General features: G+C 57.9%; 1 protein-coding gene across 5 annotated transcripts in view; it reads left to right on the forward strand.

Moving 5' to 3' along the window:
• PEMT (phosphatidylethanolamine N-methyltransferase) overlaps window positions 1-14730 on the forward strand; it is an 85858-nt gene that overhangs the window by 65293 nt on the left and 5835 nt on the right. For all 5 annotated transcript variants that reach the window (XM_045487620.1, XM_045487622.1, XM_045487623.1 and 2 more), the window contains one exon: window positions 286-401. In XM_045487620.1, coding sequence (XP_045343576.1) covers window positions 286-401 — 116 coding nt within the window. The remainder of the gene's footprint in view (window positions 1-285; window positions 402-14730) is intronic.

Below are 14730 nucleotides of genomic sequence, written 5' to 3' on the forward strand. Positions count from 1 at the left end.
AGGCCCAGAGGCTGGTCAGAGCCCTGCTCTGGCTGGCGTGCGTCTTCTGATCCAGGTCTCATTTTGCTGCTCGATGTGTTTGTTGTGTGCTTCCAGAAGGCCCTCGTGGTCCGTCCAGACGGGCTGAGATCCACACGCAGCCGCTGTATGCAATTCTCCCTCCTTGGAATGGGGGCTCCAGAGCTTTAGAGCACAGAGAGACCTGCTCCCCGCTTCCCCCTCGGCCCCGGGATTCTCCCCAGTGAACATCTTATGTTGCCTTATTCTCTCCTCTGCACCGTTTAGGTGGCGAGATGGGAACAGAGAACCCGCAAGCTGAGCAAGGCCTTCCGATCCCCCTACCTGGCCTGCTACTCCCTGGGTGCTGCCATTTTGCTCCTGAACGTCCTGCGCTCGCACTGGTAAGCGCTTCCCGGGCCGACTGACCGGAAAAAGTCCATTTCCATTGGAGGCATCCAGGGCACCTGAGGGGGCAGCCCCTGCAGGCAGTGTTACGTGGGTCCATCCAGATACGGGGAGCATTGCGTCCGAACGCAGTCACCCCCTCCCTCTCTGGGCCATCAGACTCCCATCCGCAGAGGAGTCCTCGTGGCCCCAGGAAGGCGACAGCGCCACATGCCTGGGGTGCGGGCACGGAGGAGCACCGCGGACAAGGCCAGGTGGTCCCCAGTCTCAATGTGTAGACCAAGCTGCTGCAGGAGTCCCCTCCAGGAAGTGTCAGGGCAGAAGGCAGGTGACACTTGGGGACTGGGCCTCACGCAGGCTTTTTACAGCAAGCTGCTCAGCTCATGTCTGGACCTGACGTGTTACCTTCCTGCCAGGAGAACTCATTCCAGATGATAAAGCGCTGCCCTCGGGCCTGGTGGCGGGAGCTGGTGCTGATGCTCAGACAGGAGGCGCGGTGCCCTGCAGGCCACCCCTGAGCCCGGGGTCCTTCCTCCACTGCTCTGTGAGAACCGCTGTGGGCGCCACACTGGCTCGTGGACTGAACATGGCCCGGGCGGTGCTGGAAAAAATGAGCGATGGCACAGGAGAATTGCAAGGTCCGACTTGTCATGACAGATCAGAAGCCCTGGTGGCCCCGGCCCCCACGTGGGAGCGATCACTGGGGAGCCGAGTGGCGGCCGCTCGCCACGTTCCCCACGCCCTGCCTTCCCCTGTGGGCCCTGGGGAGCGGAGGGGAGGTGTGGGCGTGGTGCCCCATTTGACTCGTGGCCTTTGCTTCTTTGCCTTTCCGGCTGCCTGTCGTCTCCTTACTTCCTCCACTCCAGGCCAGGCCAGGATGGCTATCCCAAGGGTCCTGGTCTTCAGAGAGGGCGTGGCCCCTGCCCTGGATTAAATGACACTGGAGACACTTCTCCAGAGAGGCCTTATTCCCCGCACAGAGGGGCAAGGGGCTTGGCTCGAGGCCCTGCCTAGGGTGCCTCCAGGCCTGCGTGGCCCGTGTGCTGATCAGCTTCCAGGCCCTCTGAGCCCAGGGAGCGTTTTCACATTTGTAGTCTCCGAGCAGAGAAGGGTTCCATTGTACAGACGAAGAAAGTGAGGCTTGGCAGGAAGCAATGGTTTGTTCGAGGTTTTCCAGCTCACGGAGCCTGATGTGGCCGGGAGACCAGGCTGCTTCACGGAGGACAGCAGCTTAGGGAGAAAAGACCCCATCCACTTAGGAGGTCACACTGCCAGTGCGACCTTGGGCTGGGCTCATGGGTGTAGGAGGGGTCAAGGGAGGGGGGTTGGTCCTATTTGCCTACCCTTGCTGAGTGGGGTGTCGCCCCTTAAAATGGAAGGGGGCCCTGGGCTGCCGTCAGCTGGGCAGGAGTCAGTAGCACGTTTGAGCCCAAGCTGAGAGACCAGGCCCCCTCTGGCAGATGGGGGGCTTGCTTCTCTGTGAGCCCTGCCCCAGGGCTGCTCTCTGGATTCCAGGCACACACTCCCAGGGCCGGGAGGAGGGCCGGTCACTGTGGTGAGGCCGAGGAAGGGTAGAGGGCTGGAGAGAACTTGCCCTTGTCCTGGCTCCCTGGTCTCAGTGCATGCTGGGTCCCCACCAGGGCCTGCACGTGGCCCGGGGAGGGCTTGGGCCCCACGGCCCTCAGCCCAGAGGCAGCAGACCAGGTGTCTCCAGAAGCATCCATCAGTGCCCTGAATTGCTACCATCCCTGAGCACCAGGCTCGGGCAGCCGTGCTGGGCTCCTACCATGGCTCCCCACGCTTCACCACAACCCTTTGGGGGTGGGTATGGGAGCCCGCGCGTCAGCTGGGGGCCAAGGCTGGTGAGCGGTTGAGCCGGGAGGCAAACCCAGCTGACTCGGATGTGCTGGCCCCTCTCAGGGAGCCTGTCTGTGTCTCAGTGCCGACTTCCCATTTTCCTGCCCACCTTGGTAACAGAGCCTCTGTCTCGCCCCTTGCTCAAGCCGGTAACTTGGGAGGCATCCCTAATTGTTTGTTGTTATTTCCCTGCTCGGTCCAGCAGCACACCTAGGATCCCCCCTGGGGATCTATCCTGGATCTACCCTGGGATCTGGACTTGGGATCTATACCCTGGGTCCACCTCTGAGATCTCGCCTTCTCCCTTCTTGTCTCTGGATTATGCGGCATGGAGGCCCTCGGGGATCCTGTGGGAACGGGCGTCAACTTGTGTCAGCCCTGCCTAGCACCCCCACCCCACTCCCCTGTGCGGGTTCCTCACCTGGCCCCGGCCGTGTCTGGGTCACCTTGCCCCTTCCCCTGGCAGGGCCCCTTCCCTGACTCTTCCTGCTGCCTCATGTCTGTCGGGTCTGGCCTCTCCTCCTGCCTTAGCTCCCGGCATCCATAGCACCTCCCAACCGCACCCTATGTGCGAAAGCCCCAGTGCGACGACCCGCTCCAGCCCACTTGTTGGTACAGTATAAGACCCGCATCTCTCGACCGACTGTGAGCCCCAGGAGGGTCGGGAAGGTGTCTGCCCCGTGAGCCAGTTGGTCTCCGGGGCTCAGAGGGGCTCAGTGAGCACTCAGGCTCGATGCAGAGTGGACCGAGCCTGTCCTGGGAGGCCGGCTGAACCCTGACCCCGGAGAGAGAGGCCACAGGACGGCTCCGAGGCTCCCGTGCAGCCTGAACACTGAAGAGTGCACCAGACACGTAAACGAGTTGCTCGCTCCTTGGCCCTGTCCTCCTCTCCCCTGGGCCTCACTCACTCTGCTGCGGTCACAGTGCCAGGGTTAACAGCGAGGTCTGGCTTTCCCTCCCACCGCGCTCACCCATGGGGACGTGGCTGCCTGGGGTGCTGGGGGCGGGGAGAGAGGGTCTGGCCCAGACAGCCCACTCTTGGCCCTGACCGGCATGTGACCACAGGGCTCCTATGAAATGGGGGGCCTGCCTCCGTCACCTGCACATGCACCCCTGGTGATCCTTCAGTGTCCCCGGCCTGGCTGGGCACGGGCTCAGGTGGGGTGGCCCCTGGGGTTAGGTTGGGGAAGATTGTGGGGTCAGGCCACACCTGTGATGTGGTAGGAAAGAGAGAGCCAGGAGGGGTTCGGAGCCCGGGCAGTGAATTCACGTACCGGGTCGGGTTTTCAATTTGCAAGGGGCTACTTTGCCCTCCGGCGCTAACCTCTCTCACTGTGCAGCTGAGACGGACGTCCCTTTGGGTTCCCACTTGGAGGGGTGCTGAAGCAGGGAGAGGGAGGGAGAGGGGAAGGGATGTGGGGAAGGGAGGGGGAGGGGAAGGGGTGGGGGGAAGAGAGGGGAAGGGGCGGGGGGCGGGGAGGGAGGGGAAGGGGTGTGGAGGAAGGTGCCCTCCCAGCAGAGAAGCTGTGCAGGCGGCAACAGCCAATTGGTGTCTGCTCCGGTTACGAGACCCGCACTCCCCGTTGGCTGCTGGGCATGTTCGGGCCTCCTGTGCTGCCCACCAGCCTTCCTCTCCTGAGGGGTTCCTCCCTCAATTACTCGGAAAACTCAGCCGGCAGGGAGGCCCGAACAGGCTCCTTCCTTGTTCCGCAGCCCCGATCGTGGCGCAGTCCAGCCTGGTTAGCCACTCTCCAGCTTAACTGATTTTTCCCTTTGTTTTCTTCCCTGAGGAGCCTTTGCCCAGAGGGCCTGCAGACACTCTCACCCTTCGGAATGAATGAATGAGTGAACGGATGAATGAATGAATCCCATACCCTCTCTGTTCTGCCTCCCAACTAGTTGTTGAACTAGTTCAGGGGTTGGCAAACGGTGCCCCAAAAGCCCAAGCCCACTAGCCACCTGCCTTTTTGTGTCTCACAAGCTCCTCTTGGTGCAGGTGGAATCAGACGGTATTTCCTCTTTTGCGTCTGGCTTATTTCATTTAGCGCAACATCCTCAAGGTTCGTCCCTGTTGGAACACGTGTCAGAATCTGCTTCACAATGCTAAGTGAAATGAGCTAGACACAAGGACTAACGGTGCCCGATTCCGCTCATATGTGGGATCTCAAAGCATCCAACTCATCGAACCAGAGAGTAGATGTGTGGGAGCCAGGCCCTGGGAGTGGGGCAAGTAGGGGGACATGTTGGTCAAAGGGGACAAACTTGCGGTTAGAAGACGAGTAAGTCCTGGAGATCTGAGGCCCAGCACGAGGACTATTTGCTTAATACTGCCTCGTATACGTGAAAGTTGCTAACAGAGTAGGTCTTAGAAATCCTCACTGCGCGCGCACACACACACGACCACTATGTGAGGGGACGGAGGTGTAACCCACCTTCTTTTGCTAATCATTTTATAACATGCGTACATGAAGTCATCGCGCTGTGTGCCTTAACCTCACGCAAGGGGATATGTCAATTCTATCTCAGTAAAACCAGTAAAAAAATAAAAGGATTCTGAATTTTTTTTTTTAAAGACTACCCTTCCTTCTTGAGGCTGAATGATATTCTCTTATAAGCAGATACCATGTTTTCTGTACCCATCTATCTGGGCACGAACTCTTGGGCCACTGTCACCTGTCGGCTCCCGGACTCATGCTGCTGTGGACGTGGGCCAGCCCTGCCCTTGATTCTTCCATACCTAGAAGAGCATACGGTGGTTCTGCGGTTGGCTTTTCTGGGGAACTGCCATACCATTTCTCGCTGTTTGAGCTTCCCACCAGCCTTGTTCGAGGTTTCTAGTTTCTCCCCACCCTCGCCAGTTCCTGCTGTTATTATTTCTTGATGATGGCCGTCCCTTTTTTTTTTTTTTAATGTTTATTTATTTTTGAGAGAGAAGGAGCACAAGTGGGAGAGGGACAGAGAGAGAAGACGACACAGAATCCGAAGCAGGCTCCGGACTCTGAGCTGTCAGCAGAGAGCCCCATGCGGGGCCCGAACCCACGAACCGTGAGATGGTGACCTGAGCTTAACCCACTGAGCCACCCAGGCGCCCCGATAATGGCCATCCTTAAGGGTGTGGACTGTTTTTTTAAATTTTTTTTTTTTCAACGTTTTATTTATTTTTGGGACAGAGAGAGACAGAGCATGAATGGGGGAGGGGCAGCGAGAGAGGGAGACACAGAATCGGAAACAGGCTCCAGGCTCTGAGCCATCAGCCCAGAGCCCGACGCGGGGCTCGAACTCATGGACCGCGAGATCGTGACCCGGCTGAAGTCGGACGCTTAACCGACTGCGCCACCCAGGCGCCCCTGGACTGTTTTGATCTGAGCGTTTTTTCACGTGCTTATTGGCCATCTGTCTATCTTCCTTTGAGAAATGTCTATTCAAGTCCTTTGCTCATTTTTAAGTCAGGTTGTTGCTGTTGACTTGTATACACGGCTTCATTTTAAATGGTTCTATAAGTGTCTACATGGTATCCCAGGTTTTGCCTCTCGGTCTACAAAGCTGAAAATATTTATTTTCTGGCCTTTTGTGAAAAAGTTTGTCAGTCCCTGGACTGGTTGGTGACTAAGATCCCTTCTAACTCAGATCCATAACTGCGTGATTTCCGTGTCAGGTGTCAGCCAACTTTTTCCGTAAGGGCCAGATTATAAGTATTTTTGACTCTGAGGGCCATGCGGTCTCTGTTGTAACTACTGGAGACAGCCCGTCAGCATGTAAAGAGTTGAGTGTGACTGCGTTCCAATAAAACTTTATTTACGAGCACAGCCAGCGGGGCCAGATTTGGCCACAGGCTGTGGTTTGCCAGCCCCTGCTCTCCATGAAAGGAAAGTCCCATTGCCGCCTTTGGACATCCAGGTCCACTGGAGGATGACGTCCGGGACCCTGGGAGACAGTGGGAGTCAGAGCAGCCTGGGGGAGGGGCAGGTGCCCTGGGTGGGCCTCAGCTCTGCTCTCGATGGGCTGGCCTTGAGCAGGTCACTGAGGCCGTCTTGGTCTCCTGTCTGAAACGGAGCAGGAGTCCTTGATCCTCTCCCAGGAGGGGTCACCCGTCCCTCACTGACCAGCTCCTCACCGAGTGTGTGGCCAAGCAGGGGATCCCGGGCTGGGGTAGTGACAGTCAGACCTTCACGCTTCATTCTAGGGAGCCAGTAGGAAGTGGGCAACAGAGGATCTGTGATGCCTGGATCAGGCAACTTCTCCGGCAAGAGCTAGAAGGCCCCAGGTCCCTGGTCTCCTGACAGGGGTGCCTCCTTCCTGCAGGCCCCCAGCCCAGCACTGCGGGTTCCTAGGAGACCAAGCAGACAGGGCCACCTTCAGACGTGTATACACCAGCAAAGACCTCTCTGGCTTATTCTTGCATCCGGGGCCTGGGAGAGCTGGGAGGAAGTCCCGCCACGTCCAGCTTCTTATAGATGATAGCTCCTCAGCTCTCCCTTCTCCCTGGCTTCTTGGTACTGGTGTTGGTGTGGCCCGGGGTCTGTCTTCCGGGCCATGACTTTTCTCTTGGTTGGACTGGCCACCCCAGAAAGTTTCTGGGAGGAGAGAGAGGATGCTCACAGGCAGGACTGTTTTCTGTTCACCTTCCCCACCAGCAGGCTCTTTCCTTCCCCTCCGGCCCTTCTCCCACTGCCCTTCCCTCTGCCAGCTTGGTGATCGGGTGGGTGGGGCTTCCAGAAAGGCTGGTGAGAATCCTGGCAAGACCAGCTCCTGCCCGTAGCCAACAGCCCCCCCACATTATCCCGAGCACCCCTTTCCACACATGGCTTCATTTGATTCTTCGAGGTGTGTTCTCTTTTTCTTTTGTCGTAAAATACACATAGCACGACACCTGCCACTTAGCCATTTTAGACTGTATACAGCTCAGTGACGTTTAGTACACTCGTAATGTCGCACAACCACTTTTGGCTAATTCCAGAACTTTTTCACCCCGAACGAAAACCCTGTACCCATGAAACACACGCCCCCTCCCCCCCACCTCACCCCAGGGCACTGGAAAATCTGAATTTGCTTTCCGTCCCTATGGATTTGCCTGTTCTGGACATTTCCAATGTGTCTGTTCTTATCTGTGTGGAAGCCACAGCTTCCGTGGGCGGGGCGGGGCGGGGGTGGGGGGAGAGCAGCAGTGAGGCGGGGTGGGGGGCAGAGAGCACATACAGCACGTGCACGCAACTGAATGGAGCTCAGATCACGTGGCTGTCAAAGCCCTGGGCAGGGGTGGCAAGAGACCACTGAGCAGCGGGTCTGCTAGGTGGTCAGGGCCCCGTGGCCGCTGATGGGGGGCGGAGGGGGGCGGGGGGCGGGGGGGGGGAGGGCCAGGCATCCTCGTCAGCCGGTCTGCCCCAGCCGGGCAACCAGAAGTGGTCTGGGGGCTTCGGACAGGATGAGTAGACTCCTTATCTGGAGGCCATTAGCGCTGACCTGTTTGTGAAGGACAGGGAGGCCTGATGGGCTGGGGGGCCTCTGTTGAAGCCCCCTCCCTGCTGGCTGCATCCCCTGCACAGCCAGTCTCAGTGGGAGCCTGGTGACCTGGAGCCAGGGTGGCAATGTGTGGACAGCCAGGCAGGGCCCGGGCTCCCCGGGGCTGGCACTACAATTGCCTACCTCCCGCCAGGATCGCGGCCTCACGGCAGATGTGCAGGTGCACAGGGCATCAGGGGGCCTCAGGTATATTGATCAGTCACTCAATGGAGCTGTATTCCAGGACCCTTCAGAATTGCCTGAGGTCTGGTGAAAACAGGGACATGAAAGTATGGGGACAGCCGAGCAGGTGACTTCCACTCACAGCGTGGGGCGCACCTCCAGCAGAAACGGGGCTGGGGCCGGGGCCAGGGCACCTTCTCCCCCTCCATGTGCTAGTTGCCCCGGGGGCAGGTGCACGGCGTGCACGGACTGGCCAGATTGGTGGGTGTCAGCACGTGTGGCTCTCTGTCCCTGTTGCCATCTGTGTGCCAGTCATTCCTGAATCCAGGGCCCTGCTGGAACCGCTCACAGGATGTGGACAGGGCAGGCCCGATGGGCAAGTGGCCACGCAAAGGCGCCAGCAAATGGGGCAGATGGGGACAGTTCACTGCAGAGGAGGGCTGTCAGAGGGTCCAGTGAGAGCGCGGCTGGAAAATGGGGTGGGGCCTCCCTGGGGCTCCCGGGCTGCGGGAGGACTCAGATCCCTGTTGCTCTAGGGCCGCGGTGCTCGGCTCCTAGTGTCCCCACTGCTGCCGGGAATGCGGTCCTCCCCACAGTGCTTTGACTTCTTCCAGGCCAGTGGGAAAAAGTCTCTTGGACTTCTCTCTGCCCTTCAGGCCCTCTGTGAAAGGTTCACTTGACCAGGGTAATCTCCTTTCCAATGAACTGTAATTACATCTGGAAATGCCCTCACTTAGCCCCATCAGGAAATGATGCCTTGGTGTTCAGAGGGCAGTCCACACCCAGCGGGAGGAATTCTGCGGGCCGGTACCGGGGAGCCCCTTGGAGGCCTGCCCACCCCGTGGTGGAAAGGAGTTCTAGGCGGCGGGAACAGGAGGGGCACGTGGGGTCAGCCTTAACTCTGCAGGCTGGGGAAGGGCCTTGGTTAGACGTGGGATATGGAGTGGAGGTTCTCCAGGAGGAGGAGGCTGGGGCAGGAGGCAGGTGGAGACGGAGGCCAGAGCTGGGGAGGAGGAGCCAGAGGTCCACGCAGACTCGGAGTCCTGTGGTGGGGCAAGTGACTGACGTGGGAATGAGGGGGTCCCCTCAGACACCTTTCATCTCGAATGCCTAGAGTTCTGTGTATCCTGCCTGGGCCCAGGGGAACTGTGGGTGGGGCCTGTGTCGGGACCTTTGGAAGCAGAGACCTGAAGCCCCTCAGTGCAGGTGGGAGAGCTGGAGAACTGGCTGCTGACCAGGAGGGGGGCCGGGGAGTCTGGGTTAGGCTACTCTGAGGCACACGGGGCCTGGCTGTTGGATTTCAAGGACGCTGCATCTCAACAGGGCAGGTCCAGATATTGGGGTCAAGGCCCAGGTAGTGGGGGCCGAGGACCTCCAGCTGGCAAAAGCAAAAATAAGGCAAAAATAGGGCCCTGCCCCCAGCACCACCGCCTGCCCACCCCTCTGCCCCGAGGCCCACTAAGAGGCTGCTGGTTGTCGCCTGGACTCCTCCCCTGCCCCACCCCGCCAACCGCTCTGTTTCCTGATTTGTAAGATAAGACAGACCCTCTCTTGGCCGTGATGGGTTTTGGAGACACTCTGAAAAGGTGCTGTGTTCATCAAATGTGCGGGATCAGTACAGCATCATAGCCCTAAATCCTAGACACCTGATGACTTTTCAAGGGGTTACATAGGAGAACATTTTTGTTTTGTTTTGCTTTAGCACTTGTAGGTTTATTTTATTTTATTTACTTTTTTTTTTGAAGATTTTTTTTTTTAATTTTTTTTTTTTTTCAACGTTTATTTATTTTTGGGACAGAGAGAGACAGAGCATGAACGGGGGAGGGGCAGAGAGAGAGGGAGACACAGAATCGGAAACAGGCTCCAGGCTCCGAGCCATCAGCCCACAGCCCGACGCGGGGCTCAAACTCCCGGACCGCGAGATCGTGACCTGGCTGAAGTCGGACGCTTAACCGACTGCGCCACCCAGGCGCCCCTGAAGATTTTTTTTTAATGTTTATTTATTTTTGAGACAGAGAGAGACAGAGCATGAGCAGGGGAGGCGCAGAGAGAGAGGGAGACACAGAATCCGAAGAAGGCTCCAGGCTCTCTGAGCTGTCAGCACAGAGCCCGATGCGGGGCTCGAACCCATGAACCCCGTGAGATCATGACCTGAGCCAAAGTCGGATGCTTAACCGACTGAGCCACCCAGGCGCCCCTTGTAGGTTTATTTTAATGTGGATTAGGAAAAAAATAAGTCCGCGCACCAGACGCCAACGTTCATGAATCGTTTTGCTCAGCGTGGCTGGACCCCGAGGAGCGCGCTAACCTAAGCCTGAAAGGTAGACTGTGAAGTGAATCACCGTTCAGGTTCGCCTGGAGAACACGTGAGGGCGTCCTTGAAGGGCTGAAGTTTGTCAGCGCTGGTCAGTTGCAGACAGACATGGCCACCAGCCCGTCTCTTGGCCGAGCCGGGTGCCTGGGGTGTGGTGGGGACACAACGGGCTGCGACACCCTCTCTCCGCCTCCACTCTGGGTTCCGGGATTTCAGGGGAGCAGAGCACAGACATCCTCAAGTCACACGGGTGACCGAAAGCTCAATCCAGGTTTTAAAAATAGAACCCGAGACAAATGAATGAGTCTCTCCACTCCCACCCCCGGTGCAGAATATTTCCAAAGGAAATTGCCTCCTGTTATTTCATTCTATTATGAAGCGTGGCTCATAGAGCCACTCATCCCTCCATTAATTTTCCATAGGGAATGGACTGTGCCTTCCCGGCTTAATGGAGGATCTAGAACACGACGGATCACCTGACTGGGGCCGGGCCCTGCCCTTCCAGGAAACCTGACGCCTGTTGTCCCAGAGAGCCCGTGGGCCGGGCAGTGCACAGGGCATCTGCATAGAACCCTCGGGAAGGGCCTTGCCCGCTTTCTCTGCTGACCCCAGAGAGAATGGCCTGCAGAGCTTTGCGAGGAGTGGGTGCTGAAGGAGCTTGGAAGGTGCTTTCCGCTGGCCCCTTCTCTTCCTCTCTTCCCACTGGAGAAGGCATGGAAAAGGAGCCACACGTGGACAGAGGCCCGGGTCCAGTCTTGGGCAGCTGCCCAGCTACTTCACGGCCTTCTGCCCATCACTGGCCCTAGATCTTCCCTTTGTTAGGAATCTCCATCTGCTTCCAAGCAGATGGCTTCTCCTGCAGGGTCATCCCCCTGGGAAGCTGCTTCAGGCCAGCACATCAGCGAGAAGTTTCCATTTTCATCGCTGCCTTTGCGGCATGCGCTCAGAGCCAGGCGACTCACGGGCTTCTTGGAGGATGTGAGTGAATTCTGGTGGAGGAACCAGAGCCAGCCCGGCGCGGAGCCTGAAACCGAGGCTGGATTCTCTGGAACCCCTATCGGTCCCCTCTGGGCGGTGGCTGGGCTCCCTCGGCCCCCTGGGCCCCCAGTACTTGCTCTCCTGCTGCAGTAGCTGACGATGTCCCCTGCTCTGCTCCTCCCCGCCAGTGACTTCCCACTCACCAGAGCACATTCCAGACGACCCCAGGGCGTGTCTCTTCCGCAGGCTGCTTTCACACCGAACTCCGGTGCTGGGCTCTGCCCCCAGCCTCTGCCTGGGCTGTTCCTCTTTTTGGAATTCTCTCTCTGCGCTTCTCCTGATGAATTTCTTCATCAGATCCCAGCTTGAGCCTTGCCGTGGCCTCTCCTAGGCCCGTCAGGTGTGCCCGCCCGTCCCGTGGCGCCTGGTGCTTCATCACACGGTGTCACCCTGCGTTCACACCTTTGTCCTTCCCACTGTCCGCAAGCCCCATAGGAGAGCCCGGCATGTCTCACGCTCACCAGAGTGTGCACAGACATCGGTTGCAGCTCCACACAGGGCGATGAGGGGTTACCGTCACCATCTACAGAGGCAAAAGCCAAGGTTCGGGGCACCCAAGTCTGAAAATCGGTGCCGCTCTTTGCCAGGGGCTCTTTTATTGGGCTGCCATAAGGTGCCCCCCCCCCCCCCCAGAGCACTCGAGGCAGATGGGTACGCTGGGCTGGCCAGGGGGTGCCCGCTCTGCCTCATTTCCCTCGGTTTGGGGGCCAGGGGGCACCCCAGGCAGGGAGGACCAGGTGCTAAACCTGCCAAGGGCCAGGCTGGGGGTTTCACTCGAGCCCACAAGAGCACAGAGGGCTGAGCATCACCCCCACCCACCCACCCACGTACATACTCCGTCTCTGCTGGGTGTGCAGGTGAGCCCCACTCGGGGTGGGGTGGTCAGCCTTACCAGAGCCCGCGCCCTCCTACGCACAGGAGAGGTGGGGAGGGCGCGGAGGCTGGGCGGGGGAAGCTGCCTGTTCCATGGCCTCAGCTGCTGGGTCTGTGGGGCTGAAGGTGTGCCTGCGTCACGGGGCTGCCCAGAGGGTGAGGGCTGCTGGCTTCCCAGAAAGTCAGGTGAAGGCAGAGAGGGGTGGGGCATGGGTGTGGTGACCATGGACAACAACAGGGTGTGCATGACCCTGAGCCAATCCCAGCGGCTTAGCCTGGACCTTCGGGGTGACCCTGAGCCTGGGCAGCAGGAAGGCTGAGGGAGAGCGGTGGTGGGTGGAGAGCCGGGGGTGTGGGCAGCGTGACCGGTGTATAGCTGTGCTTTGACATATGTGTGCCGCTGTTTGACAGGTCACCATGCGGGCCTCCGTGTGCAGCGGGAGGGGAGGTAGTGGGTAGCGGGTGCTGCTTTTCCTTCAGTTGATGTGAACCATAACCCGTCCTGTCTGGTGCGTGCCAGGTGCCTGGGAGATACTTGAGCGAAGCAGAAGCAGCCTCTGTTCTCTAAGAGCTGAAAGTAGCTGGGGAAGAGAGTTCGAAGGGGGTGGTTTTTTAGCTCAAATAAGGATGGTTTTATAATAATTTGAATTTCCCAGTGGAATGAATGAGTGAGGATGGTCAATTTGTTCTGCTTGAAAGAGACTTGCAAACAGAGGTACCTTGTGATGGATGGATAGATACAGGATAGACTGATAGACGGATGCATGGGTAGATGGATGGGTGAGTGGATGGATGGGTTGATGGAGGGATAGATTGATAGATTGAGGGATGGAAGGATGGGTGGAAGGATGAATGGATGGAGGATGGACTAATGGATGGGTAGGTGGATGGACAGATGGATGGAGAGATAGAGGACAGTTGGATGAATGGATGGATGGATGGACAGATGGATGCAGAGATAGAGGATAGTTGGATGAATGGATGGATGGATGGACAGATGGATGGAGAGATAGAGGACAGTTGGATGAATGGATGGATGGATGGATGGACAGATGGATGCAGAGATAGAGGATAGTTGGATGAATGGATGGATGGATGGACAGATGGATGGAGAGATAGAGGACAGTTGGATGAATGGATGGATGGATGGATGGACAGATGGATGGAATGATGGATGGATAGAGGATAGATTGATGGATGGGTGATGGGTGGATGATGGAAGGATGGGTGTATGGATGGATGGATGGAGGATAGACTAATGGATGGGTAGGTGGATGGACAGATGGATGGAGAGATAGAGGATAGTTGGATGAATGGATGGATGGATGGACAGAGGATAGACTGATGGATGGGTGAGGGGTGGATGATGGAAGGATGGGTGGATGGGTGGATGGAGGATAGACTAATGGATGGGTAGGTGGATGGATGGAAGGGTGGATGGATAGAGGCTAGACAGGTGGATGGATGTGTGGGTGGGTAGGTAGATAGTGAGCTGCCCAGCTAAGAGGTACCTAGTAAAGAGTGAGTACAAGCAGTTGTCCTGCATGAGGCAGGAGAGCCCCATGTCTGTTCTGAGTGTTATGATCATGGGGGAGTGGGAAGTATATGTTAGTGGTACACGCATGCACTTGCTCCCACACACATCCTTTCCTTTGAGTATGCCCCCCCCCCCGCCACTGCCAGCTCCCCAGTAGTGAGGCAGACCCTGAACCTTGCTTCTATGCATTACCATGAGCCCAGTCACTTTGACCTGCCTGCACCATCCCTTCCCATCTTCAGTAGCCAGTTGGAGAACCTGAACTTCCAAACCCACGAGCCCAGTCCCTTCCCCCCTGTTTTCATCACTTGCCATTTAACAAGGCCTCCAATGGCTTGGCCCCAAAAGGCGCTTGGCGGGGGCATTTCAGAGGTGAAAGGAAGACATTAAGGGGCCTCTGAGGTGCCACCTGGGATGCAGCCAGCCCTGCCCAAGGCCTGTGGAGGCCGCAAAGGGGGCAGAGTGTGCCCCAGGCTTCTGGGCACTGTGTCCACTCTAGGGGCGTGCGATGCCACCACCACACGCACGCTCTGCCAAGTGCAAGGGCACGTGGGCACAGCCAGGGGCATGCATCTTTCCTGTTTTGAGCCACATTTGCCTCTGAAGTACTGGTTCTAACTGGACAGGAATCAGAGTTTGCAAACTGGTGGTCTCTGGGCCGAATCGAGCCCACTGTCACACGGGAGTCTAAAGCAGTTGTCATTGTTGCCTATTTCTAATAATCAGAGTATTTTACATACAAGTCATGATTTCTGGCTTCTTAAAAAATAAAAAAATTTAGGAGGGCCCAGGCTCCTCATTCTGGTCACTGGTGGCAGGAGGGGGATGGGGGCTGCGGGGGCAGGACGGTGCTCTCCGGGAGCACCACAAGCCACCTGCAGCCTCCCTCACTCATTTGGGTCACCGGCCTGGCCCCAGCAGGCTCTGAGACCCCTGGACTGGCTGTTCTGGGGGTCACCTGGGAGACAGAGGGGGGGAAGGCTAGGGGAGCCCCTCTCCCTGGCAGTGATCTCCTGACTCTCCC

This window comes from Leopardus geoffroyi, chromosome E1 (genome assembly GCF_018350155.1).
Source record: "Leopardus geoffroyi isolate Oge1 chromosome E1, O.geoffroyi_Oge1_pat1.0, whole genome shotgun sequence".
Classification (NCBI taxonomy): domain Eukaryota; kingdom Metazoa; phylum Chordata; class Mammalia; order Carnivora; family Felidae; genus Leopardus; species Leopardus geoffroyi.